The sequence below is a fragment of the Cebus imitator genome, unplaced genomic scaffold (assembly GCF_001604975.1).
Source record: "Cebus imitator isolate Cc_AM_T3 unplaced genomic scaffold, Cebus_imitator-1.0 Scaffold58, whole genome shotgun sequence".
NCBI classification, from domain to species: domain Eukaryota; kingdom Metazoa; phylum Chordata; class Mammalia; order Primates; family Cebidae; genus Cebus; species Cebus imitator.
Window position 1 is genome coordinate 4,054,891 of NW_016107373.1, and position 13,136 is coordinate 4,068,026.

The window sequence follows — 13,136 nt, forward strand, 5'->3', positions numbered from 1 at the left end:
AAAAAAAAAAAAAAATTTCCTGAGGAACATCTTCTATGTAACTACCCCAGTATGTATAAGTGCTGTACATAATGAAAAAGACTTACACAAATGTGGTTACCATCCCAGGACACAAAGTAGTAGAGGAAAAAAAAAGCACTAATCTGTATAGAACTATTTAGTGAAATATTCTAGACAGAAAATAAATGAGCAATAAATTAGGTGCTATGAACTAAAAGTGATTTAGCAAACTAATATTCCAGTCTTAAATCCTAAAGTCAGGGTTTATTAAGTAGAGAGTGATATTGCAAATGACGCTATGGAAGAACATTTTTTATAAAAATGAAAATGTTGGTGATGATTTGCAAAATTAATCTGCTATAACACCACTAAAAAAACCATTAGCCCATACTGATACCTTCTTTAAAAAAATTAATAGGGGAAAAGGAATAAGGAAAAGCTTCTATAGAAAATTACTATCTTAATAAATGTAGAAGGAGAGATGTCATTAGAAAAAAAAAAAATCACCATTTTTTCGTTTGTTTGTTTTGAGATGGAGTCTTACTCTGTCGCCCAGGCTGGAGTACACTGGCACAATCTCGGCTCAGGGCAACCTCGGCTTCCTGGGTTCAAGTGATTCTCCTGCCTCAGCCTCCTGAGTAGCTGTGATTACAGGCACCTGCCACCACGACCAGCTAATTTTTGTATTTTTAGTAGAGACAGGGTTTCACCATGTTGGCCGGGCTGGTCTTGAACTCCTGACTTCAGGTGATCCACCCGCCTTAGCCTCCCAAAGTGCTAGCATTACAGGCATGAGCTACCAAACCCAGTCAAAAAAATCACCATTTTTTAAACACCAGGGTAATAATCCATCTAAGCAAAAATTGCCAATGAATCCTAACACCATTGGATAAAAGATTATTGGGAAACAATATATTTATACAATCTCAAAGTGTCATCCCACATATTCCTTATTAATCACCTTTATAATCAATAATGGAACAAACCAGACTTCTTATGCCTCCTGATAAGATGAACTCAGAAGGATAAACCTGTGTAGCCTTCCTGATGAAAAAATGTTTATCTTGAATCTAATGGGAAAACAATGAGACAAATCCAAATTTGCCTGCAAAACAACTAACCTGGATTTTTCAAAAATGGCATTCTTACAAAAGAAAAATAAGGCTAAGTTACTCTTTGAGATTAATGGAGACGAAGAGACATGACACCAAATGCAATGCATAATCCTTACCTGGATCTTGGAACACTTGGAAAAACAACAATTAAAAAAAAAAAAAAAGAGCTTAAAAGGATGTACTGGGCAACTGGATACCTGCATACAGGCTGTATGTTACACAAGAATATTGTGTCAAGTTAAACTTCCTATTGTGACCAATGTATTGGGATTATAAGGGTGAATGTTTTAGTTCTTAGAATATTCACCCTGGAATATTTAAGGGTGAACTGTTATTTCTGTAACTAACTTACAAATGATTCAGCCAAATAATAATAATAAGTAAATTATATGTTCCAAATATTAACAATTAGTGACTCCAGGTGAAGAGTATACAGGTGTTGGTAAAATTCTTGCAACTTTTCTGTAGTCTTGATATTCTTCCAAATAAAAAGCTGGAAAAATTTAAATTAACAAAAAGACGTTTTGATAATGCTCAATGAAAGATCCAATGAATCTGCTGGGATCTTTATCAGAATCACTCCACTGTTACAGATCATTTCATCATAGGCTACAGGCGCCTTCTCAGGGACCAGAAGGCAGGGAAACTTGCCTAAAGAATACTGCCATGGCTCCTGCTTTGTAAAACCGTCTTCAAACTATGATGATTTCCTGTTCTTTAATTTCATTGTAGAGAACTTGAATCCTCTGCCTGTATCTATCAATACCTTTCTGTTAATCACAGTCCTTCTTGTGAAAATGATGGCATGGACTAGCCTAGAAATATCACCACCTATAATAATATTTCTATTTTTCGGAAAACAGTTCAAAATAATTGACTTTCGAATCTGAAGACTGTACACACTGACATATCATAAAAGTATACTAAATTGTTCCCAGTACCAGGTAACCAGTACAACCAGAAAGTTTTATACTTATTTTACATAGAAATTTGTTTCAAAAAATTGTGTCTGTTTAAGCAAATATGGTATTTCCAACAAAGCAGAAACAAAAAGCATCTATTGTACCACACAACATTATATTTGTGTTTATAATTCAAAAATCAAAACTATTATAAGAAATCATCCTATATTTATTCTTATTTTTTATATTGAAAGGAAAGATCTTGAAAATCACCTACCTCTTCTGCATATGATTTTCCAATTCCATCAGTACCGCCTGTGACAACTGGGAAAGGGAAAAAAAGCGATAGTTTAGTCTAAGAATTACAATGGAGAACTCGTCACAGTTAGGACCCACCAATTACATACAAGAGAACCAGTGTGATATCTTGATGTAAAAGACAGAAGAGTTCCAGTGGTTCAAATCAAGGACTGAATACACACTGCAGTAGCTAATATTTTAAAAAGACTTCAAAATCAAGTGTTAAAAAGGAATGTGGAGCAACTGGAACTCACACACATTGCTGGTAGCACTGTAAAGTTGGTACAATTATTTTGGAAAATACTATTTGCCAATATGTTTAGAACTAAAAGTATGCCTACCTTATGACCCACCAATTCTCAAGAGATAGGAATGCATTAATGTCTACCCAAAGAATGTTCATAGTAGCTTAGGTGGTACACAGTAGGTAAATACAACTAAATATTAACCTACAGAAGAATAAGTAAATTGAGATACAGACAAACAATGGAATAATAAACAGCAATAAAAATGAACTACTGATATAGGCAAAACATGAATGAATCTCTACGACATAACAAAAGCCTGACATAAAATGTAAGTTCAAGAAAAAACAAAACTAATCTATGGTGATAGAAGTCAGAATATTGGTTACCTCTGGATAGTAAAGTAGATAACGGGAAAGGGCCATACAGGAATCTTCCAGGATATGGGAAATATTCTGTATCTTTTTAGGGTGGCAGTTACCACTGTGTGTGTATAGATTCAATGAGCTGCACAATTAAGTACACACTTACTATATATATATCTTCATAAACTAGTTTTTAAAACAAAGAGTAGTAGAAGTAAATAGAAAATAACTTAATTCTTCTATGAGAAACCATATTTATCTTTTTAAAAATATGTATTTATTTATTTATTTATTTATTTTTATTCACCTGGGTACAGGTGGGCTGAGGCCGAAAAAGGCATCAGCCTATTTTATTTTATTTTATTTATTTATTTATTTATTTATTTATTTATTTATTTTTTAGGACTGGCTCATGTCTAGTACATTCAGAAGAAAAGATTCGGGATTCAAAATATTTTGAATCCCACGTCAACATACTTTTCATAATAAGCTTATTGTTGTCTCAAACAAAAATGTATGTTCCTTGTAGATAAACCTTTTTACATTTTATTATTTTTATTACACTTCAAGTTCTGGGGTACATGTGTAGAATGTGCAGGTTTGTTACATAGCTATATACAGAACATGGTGGTTTGCTGCATCCATCACCCTGTCATCTACATTAGGCATTTCTCCTAATGTTATCCCTCCCCATAAACCGCCACTCCCCTACAGGCCCAGGTGTGTGTCTATGTGTTCTCCCTGTGTCTATGTGTTCTCATTGTTCAACTCCCGCTTATGAGTGAGAACATGTGGTGTTTGGTTTCCTGTTCTTGCAGAGAAACCATATTTATCTTACAACTTCAAAAACTTTGTGTAACAGAAACATTTGAAAATTATAATAGGCCAGGTTACACATGACAGCTTAGCTCTGGGATACTAGAATCATGTTACAAGTTTAAAGCATAGATGTCTGCTTCAAAAAGGAATGCCTCCCCAAATTCTCTAAATATGCGTTTTCCCAAAACATTTATCAATTTTAAAAAACAAGTTACGGTGTAAAGAAGAATTTTCTTGTATTGTCCACTTCTTTTAAATTATACAAGATGGTCCCTATTTTTACTATTCAGAAAAATGATAAACACATTCATATTCTCCCTTGCCATGTCTCTCATAATCTCATAGACTTTCATCATGTTCTTGCTTAGCTGATATTTTCCCACAATTTAAAAAAAAATAATATTAAAAAATAAAAATGTCATAATAGGCCAGGTGCAGTGGCTCACACCTGTAATCCCAGCATTTTGGGAGGCCAAGGTGGGCGGATCATGAGGTCACGAGTTTGAGACCAGCCTGGTCAACATAGTGAAATCCCATCTCTACTAAAAATACAAAAAAATTAGCTGGGCGTGGTGGTAGGTGCCTGTAATCCCAGCTACTTGGGAGGCTGAGACAAAGAGAATCACTTGAACCTGGGCAGGGTTGCAGTGAGCCCAGAGCATGCACTGCACTCCAGCCCCAACAACAGTGTGAAACTCCAACTAAAAAAAAAAAAAAAAAAAAAAAAAAAAAAAGTTGAAATTTCCAGAGAACAGTATAACAAGCCCCCAGGTACTCAGAGCCCAGCTTCACCAATGAAACACTTGAGAGATTAACCTTGCGTCATCTAATACCCCCACCTGCTTCCTCTCACATTGGATTATTTCAAAGTAAAGGCATCATATCACTTCATTCATGACTATTACCATTTGTTTCTGCTATTAAAGATAGCCACAATACCATTATCTCATTCCTAACATTGTAAATAACAACTCCTTGATACCAAATATGTAATCGCTATAAATTCTGCTAAATGTTTCAAAAAACTTTTAACAATTGTTCTAATCAGGATTCAATAGGTTCCATAATAAAATTTGTTAATATGTTAATTACCCATGTCTATAACCACTTTCCTCTCTCCCCTCTTCACTCTCTCAATTTATTGGTTTAAGATATTAAGTTATAGGTTTGTGTTTCTCAGCCTGTCCTTGACATCATTTAACATATTATTCTGTCCCATGGAGGCTGGATATAGATATTTGATCAAATTCAGGTTTGATTTTTTTTTGGTAAGAGTACTTCATAAGGAATAATGCATTTTTACATCAGGAAGCATATGTCTGGTTATCTTTCATTTTGCTATATTAGCAGGCACTGCTGGTCAGCATTGAGATCCATTATTTCATTAGGGATTGCAAAATGGTGGTATTAGAGTTCAATCATTCATCTTCATCTATTAGCTGGAATATTTCCAGAGAAAAATTATTTCTCATTAGTTAGTTACCATGATCTATAGCTCGTGTAATACAAGAAAAGTGTTTGATTTTTTTTTTTTTTTTTTGCCTTTTTCTTCTTTTCTTCTTCTTCTTCTTTCTTCTTAAACAAATTTTTTTTTTTTTTTTTTTTTTTTTTTGCCTCTATCAGTTTTCAAAATAAATTGGTTCTCTGGCATCTTCCAAAGGTAACCCATGTGTTTTTGTCACTATTGTTCTGTTTATAAGAAGCATTAGTAACTCACAGATTTAAATGTTTGTGGGAGAACCTAACTACAGAAAACTGAGCATTATATGAAATCTCCTCCAACCTCATGATCAATTTGCAACTTTTTTCTTTTTTTAAAAAATTTCAACTTTTATTTTAGATATGGGGGTATGTGTGTAGGTTTGTTACATGGGCATATTCCTTGATGCTGACGTTTGGGGTATATATCCCACCACCCAGGTAGTGAGGATTGTACCCAATGGGTAGTTTTTTAACTTACCCCCTTTCCCTCCACCCTCTAGTAGACCACAGTGTCCATTGTTCCCATATTTATGTCCATGGGTGCTCAATGTTTAGCTCCCACTTGTAAGTGAGAACATGCAGTATTTGGTCTTTTGTTCCTGTGTTAATTTGCTTAAGATTATGGTGTCTAGCTTAATCTATGTTGCTGCAAAGGACATAGTTTTATTCTTTTTTATGGCTGTGGAGTATTCCATAGTATATATGTACCACATTTTCTTTATCCAATCTTCCACTGATGGGCACTTGGTCTGATTCCGTGTCTTTGCTATTGTGAATAGTGCAGCAATGGACATAATTTTCTGTAACTTTTTATCTTCTGACTGTTTTTAGAGGCACAGGAATCCAAATTTTATAGTGTATCCTTGTTACTGATTCACTAATGTTTCACAAGTGATGGATAAACATATTCTAATTGTTTCAAACTTTCTCCTCTTCCTTTTCTCTGTGATACACTTTTCTCCCCTCTCCAAGATCCCAGAATCTCACCTCCTACCCTCTTCCATCAAAGCCTCATTGCAGATCCACCAACTCCACTGTTCTAGATCACTTTACCCGAAAGAAAACTTCCTCTTTTTAAACTCCCACAGCACTTGACACATCTTTATGTCTATGGCACTGTACCACTCTATTTTGAATTGTGTTTCCTTACATCTACATGTCTTAACTTTTCTGTAAGATTCTAGGCTCCCTGCCAGGCAACGTGCACAAGGCTAGTGTTCCATAGGCCTTTGCAGACTGTTTGAATGATGATCGGCATTTAGTTGGTCTAAAAAACTGCAAAACACACAAGACTTGGACTGCTTTCCTGACAACCTTGTTTCTCAAAAGTCTTTATTTATAAGTATAGTATCTTACACTTTCCTACACTAACATCTATTAGCCACTGACCTGTTTACAAATCCTGTTCGTAACTAGATTATTCTGCTTTAAGCCTACCACTGTGAAGCAAGAAAACCACATACAGTCCATGACAATGTTTCTGTCAGCAATGGACCACATATACAGCTCTGGTCCCATAAGATTACAATGGAGCTGAACAATTCCTATCACCTAGTAGCTGTCATCATGGAATGCATTAATCATGTGTTTGTGTCATGCTGGTGTAAACAAACCTAGTGATAGAAAAGTAGAGCACATACAATTATATAATATATACATATGTATTATGTATACATATAGTATACATACATATATGTATGTAGCTTGATAATGATAATAAACAACTATGCTACTAGGTTATGTATTTACTATAATACTATACTTTTTATCATGAGTGTACTCCTTCTGCTTTATAGAAAAAAAAGTTAACTGTAAACAGCTTCAGGCAGGTCCTTCAGGAGATACTCCAGAAGAAGGCACTGCTATCATAGGAGATGGCAACTCTGTGTGTGTGATTGTGTCTGAAGACCTTCCAATGGGACAAGATGTGGAGGTGAAAAACACTGATATTAAGGATCCTGACCTGGTGTAGGCCCACGCCAATGTGTATGTCTTGTATCTTTGTTTTTAACAAAAAAGCTTAAAAAGTAAAAAATAAAAATTTAAATTTTAAAAATAGAATAAGCATATAAAGAAGATATTTTTGTACAGTATACAATGTGTTTCTTTTTTAGGCTAAGTGTTATTGCAAGAGTCCAAAAAAGAAGCAATATAAGTTTATAAAGTAAAAGGGTTATAGTAAGCTAATTTATTATCAAAGAAAAAATTTAAAAATAAAGTCAATATAGCCCAAGTATTGTGTTTATGAAATCTATAGTAGCGCACAGTAACATTGTAGGCCTTCGCATTCACTCAGCACTCACTCACTTACCCAGAGAAACTCCAGTCCTGCAAGTTCCATTCACAGTAAGTGTCCTATACAGATGTACCATTTTTAATCTTTTGTTTATTTTTAAGAGTCAGGGTCTTGCTCTGTCACCCAGGCTGGAGTACAATGATGTGACCATAGGTCACTGCAGCCTCTCACTCTTGGGCTCATGTGATCCTCTTACCTTAGCTTCCCACATAGCTACAGGCACATGCTACCATACCTGACCAACTTTTTTTTTTCCCCTGTAAAGACCAGGTCTTGCTTTGTTGAACTCATGGCCTCCAGCAATGCTCCCACCTCGGCCTTACAAAGACTGGAATTATAGGCATGAGATACCATACTTGGCCTTTTTAATCTTTTGTACTATATTTTCACTGAGTACTTTTTCTATGTTTGGATATATTTAGATACACAAATGCTTACCACTGTGTTATAATTGCCTATAGTATTCAGCACAGTAACATGCTATTATATATAGATTTGCAGCCTAGGGGCTATAAGCCATACCATATAACCTAGGTATGTACCGTAGGTTAAACCATCTACGTTTGTGGAAGTACACTCTGTTGGTGCTTGCACAACAACAAAATTGTCTAGCAACACATTTCTCAGAGTGTATCCCTACCATTAAGTGACATATGACTATATATGAGTATAGCAATAAGTTGATGGCAGTATCATCAGATTTCTCAGATTAAGGGCTCAAAAATCTCTTAATGAGACTATGCTTAAGAATGAAACTATGTAAAGTCACTCAGTACTCTGCACCTAAAAATTTGACTGGAATCTATTTCAAAAGAATACAGATAACTGTTACATCCGTGTATTCATTTTTAAAATAGCCAACTCTGGGCTGATATAAAAACTAAAAACATTCTTAGGCCAGAATATGCCAGGTCTAGAGATTCTGAAATCTGCAATGTATAATGTCTTCCTTTTCCAGATTCTCCAGTTGTTGGAGTTTGTAATGGATACTGTTAGTGCACCAGCCAGATCCTCCGTTCTGGCACACAGGTACTCATTCGATCCTCTCTTGCCAGGAGTGTTACCTGCTGCCAGCTCAGGACTGAGTCTCTCCCAGTAACTGCTCTCAGCCAAAGGGGGCTGCCTTGCTCCCCTGGGCAGTACATGTCTAATGGCGAGGCCACACTCAGGGACAAAGGCCACACTCAGGGACAAGTTGGATTTCCTTACCTTACCTTACCTCTCTCTAGGGCCATCCTACGTTCAGGGCCAATGGTATCAGCTACAACCTTTACTATCCACACTTGCATAACAGTTCGACTTCTCCCTTTGCTCAATTCTGCTTCTTTTGCTTCCTCACAGGTGTTATTCCTGAGAATCTTCCTGAATACACCTCACATACACATGAACCAATATTGATAAAATTAACAAAAGTCCTATCTTTTTCAGATTTCCTTATTTGCTACTGAATGTTCTTTTTCTGATCTAGGATCCCACCCAGGATATCACATCACATTTAGTCACCATGTCTGCTTATATGACAGTTTAAAATACAACACAGTCTAATTTTGTATATCTTTTTGTAAAAAGTCTATTTTCTAACCACACATATAATAGCTTAGCTGGGTATATAATTATAAGCAGAAAATCATTTTTAACAAAAAAATTTTAGACAACTCTCCACTGCCTTCTAACACAATTATCACTTTTAAATGTTTCACCATTCTTATTTCCCACTATTTGTATGTAACCTGCTTTTTTTTTGTCACTGGGCCTTTTAGAATCATTACTTAGTCTGTAGGACTCCATCATGAAAATATACCCAAATGATTGGGTGTTTTTCCACTCACTGGTGCTAGGCATTGGTAGGCCTTAAAATTCATGATCTTCAGTTCTTTGAAAAGTTTCTTATGTTAACTGTTGGCTAACATCTGCCTCACATTTTTCTCTTTCTAGAATTTCTATAAATCAGAATTTGGACTTAATAGTTTCTCTATTAATCTTACTTTTCTTTTTGCTCTATTTTCCTGTAAATTTCTTCAACTTTATCCTCCAAACCATCTATGTACTTTTTAAATGTAGGCTGTCAATTTTTCTACTTTGAAGAATCTTCCATATTCCTACTGCTCTTCTGCACATTCTCACTCTTTCTCGTTTTTAACAGTATCTTGTTCTTATTGTAGATCCATTATCTAATCACTGAGGACATTAATTACAGTTTGCTTACATATTTACATTTTCTTCTACTCTTTTTTTTTGAGACAGAGTCTTGCTCTGTCACCAGGCTGGAGTACAGTGGCGCAATCTCGGCTCACTGCAACCTCTGCCTTCTAGGTTCAAACGATTCTTCAGCCTCAGCCTCCCGAATAGCTGGGACCACAGGCGTGTGCCACCACGCCCAGCTAATTTTTTTGTATTTTTAGTAGAGACGAGGTTTCACAATGTTGGCCAGGATGGTCTCGATCTCTTGACCTCGTGATCCACCCGCCTCGGCCTCTCAATTTCTTCTACTCTTTATATTCTGTTCCTCTAAGTTCTTTTTTGATTGTTTTGGTCACTGTCACTCTCATCTTGGCTGCATTAAAATGTCGATTAGAGTGCATAGGTGGGGTGACTACACCGTGGCCCTCACTACAACCCAATCGATGGGCAAATCAGCTTTTTCATTGGGGAATCCACAAAAGTCCTCACAGGTGTTATTCCTGAGAATACTCCTGAATATACCTCACATACACATGAACCAATATTGTCAGTATCTGTCTCTTCTCTGGGGCCCTTCAGCGTCTCTTAAAAAGCATTCCCTAATTTCCAGTCTTCTGGCTGCCAGGCAGTTATTAGTTTGCAGATGTCATCCTCTGTTCTCACTCAGGTGTCTCACCTTGGGGCCTCTGCTGCTTAATTTCCCTGAGCCTCAAGGACATCTGCCCCACCCCTGTCTTTTGAGGTACCTGATATATCCAATTCCTGTGTTGTTCTGGGATCCAAGGGACAAACTTGCTTGTTTCCCAATGGTGGCCCCACTATGAGGACTCAGTGTCTGCTCTGGAAGTCAGTTATGACTCCACCGCCTTCAATAGCTGTGACTGGGTATGAGGGATGACAGAAGTTCCCTAGCTGCATCAAAATGGAGCTTTCCATTTCTTATCCTTCTAACTTTTAGAGAACATTTCCAAGAGATGAAAGGCCAAAAGTATTGCTGCTTCATCATTTTAAAACTAGAAGCACTCAAGTTTCCTCTTAAGCGTATCATACCAAAGTAGACTTACTTTAGTTGAGAAATGATACTAAACACATTTAGGAAGATTTATGCCCAGCAAGAACACTTGTTCCTATCTCCTGCTAGCAACTATCAAATTCAAATGAAACTAACAGTCTTCAGAAACCATTATATGTATGACTATTGAGAATACAATGATGTATAAGGGCCACACTCAATATTAGATATTCTACAAATTACCCATTTCATGGTTAGGACTTTAATGCAAGCAAAAACAATATGACTTTATGTTGTACAAATATTAAAAATGTAACCTCTGATATTTTAGATAGATAAAAATATCACTTTTCCATTTTCTCATACTTCTCAAAACCAACTCCAACACTGCCCAGTTATGTGTAACATTACCTCACAAGTAAATATTTTATCTGAGAAAACAAAGAAGTGCAAAAATTATTTAAGGGCATTAAAAAATAAAACAAAAAACTGGAAATCTGGAGCTTCTCTTAGCCATCTCTATAGCACCACTGCATTTCTACAATAATTAGTATTATATACAGTGGTCAGGCAAGGGGAGACCAAGTATCATTTCCCCAGCAAAGGAAATGACAAAGCCTTTAGATCTGCAAGTTACATGATGAGTAATGTATTATATTTGCAATAATGTACAAACATCACCAAATTTCACTCAATTATGAAAAAAAGTCTTATTCAACAAACATGAAAAAGATTCAGATGTGTTTATTTAAGAGAGTGGGAACAAGAATTGTCCTGCTTTTGGTTTTAAAGGTATTTCCATGGGGTGCAGTGGCTCATCCTAACACTTTGGGAGGCTAAGGTAGGAGGACTGCTTGACCCCAGGAGTTCAAGACCAGCCTGGGCAACACAGTGAGACCCATTTTCATTTAAAAAACAAAACTCAAGAAAATCACCCAGTATGGTGGCACATGCCTATAGTCCCAGCTACTCAGGAAACTGAGGCAGGAGGATCCTCTTAGCCCAGGAAGTTGAGGATGAAGTCAGTTATGATTACACTACCGTACTCCAACCTGGGTGACAGTGAGATCCTGTCTCAATTAAAAAAAGAAAAAACGACATTTCCTTTACTTTACAGCTATATATCTTCCCAACAGGAGTAGTAGAGATAGCAGGTGTAGTTGAATAGAAAATCCCTCAATCAAGTTCAATAATTCCTTATTTTTATAAAATAATAGTGTGACTTTTCACTATTAAAATGAAACTAATTGTCTGGGGAGTCAATTCTTCATCATAAATTTTAGAAAGGTAAACCAAAGCATACCACCTCAAATCAAAAGTCTGTTGGTAGTTGCTTCTGGGGAATTAGGGAAAGATGGGAAAGAGATTACTTTTTATAGTTATTTTTACTCTTTGCATTTTTTAACCATGTGCATGTACTGCATTTTTTTTTAAGTCCTTTGTGGCCAGGCGTAGTGGCACATGCCTGTAATCCCAGAACTGGGAGGCAGAGCCGGGTGGATCACGAGGTCAGGAATTGGAGACCAGCCTGGGCAACATGGTGAAACCCTGTCTCTACTAAAATAAAAAAAATTAGCCGAGCATAGTGGCAGGCACCTGTAATCCCAGCTACTTGGGAGGCTGAGGCAGGAGAATCACTTGAACCCAGGAGGCCGAGGTTGCAGTGAGCCAAGACTACGCCACTGCAAAAAAAAAAAAGTCTTTGCTACTATGAATAGAAAAATGGTGAAAACTGAGCCAGCAGACTCATCTACTTCAATTTCCCAAAATCAGGGTCATATTGCTTAAATCAGTGTTTCTTGGCCTGGCACAGTGGTTCACTTGGGAAGCCGAGGCAGATAAATCACCTGAGGTCAGGAGTTTGAGACCAGCCTGACCAATATGGAGAAAACCTGTCTCTACTAAAAATACAAAAAGTTAACTGGGCGTGGTGGCACATGCCTGTAATCCCAACTACTCAGGAGGATGAGGCAGGAGAATCACTTGAACTCGGAGGCAGAGGTTGCAGTGAGCCAAGATTGTGCCCATTGCACCCCAGCCAAGGCAACAAGAGCAAAACTGTGTCCCCCCCACAAAAAAAGAAAAAAAAAATTAGTGTTTCTCAAGGTCACTTAAGTTTTCTTAAAACTGAAAAATTTAATAGAAAACATGATGACTTAATTATTGTTTACTTCTTATAAAGGACCATCAGTTTCAAGTAACATAGACTATTAGTGTAAAAAACATATAAATGTCAAAATTAAAAAATATTAATCAATGTGGTACGTAAGATCATCTCTTGGTTCATCTTTGGGAAACACTGATCTAAACACTCAGACCCATATAATATCATGAAAACCAAATAAAACAAAAAGCAGCTTCCAAGTCATCCAAATCTGAAATACTGTTTGTTTTTTGTGGTTTTTTTTTTTTCCTTTTT

At 36.4% G+C, this 13,136-nt stretch overlaps 1 protein-coding gene across 1 annotated transcript in view; it reads right to left on the bottom strand.

Moving 5' to 3' along the window:
- Positions 1–13,136, bottom strand: part of HSD17B12 (hydroxysteroid 17-beta dehydrogenase 12) — a 164,240-nt gene that overhangs the window by 106,189 nt on the left and 44,915 nt on the right. Inside the window, exon 2 of the mRNA XM_017529408.2 lies at positions 2,295–2,341. Coding sequence (XP_017384897.1) covers positions 2,295–2,341 — 47 coding nt within the window. The remainder of the gene's footprint in view (positions 1–2,294; positions 2,342–13,136) is intronic.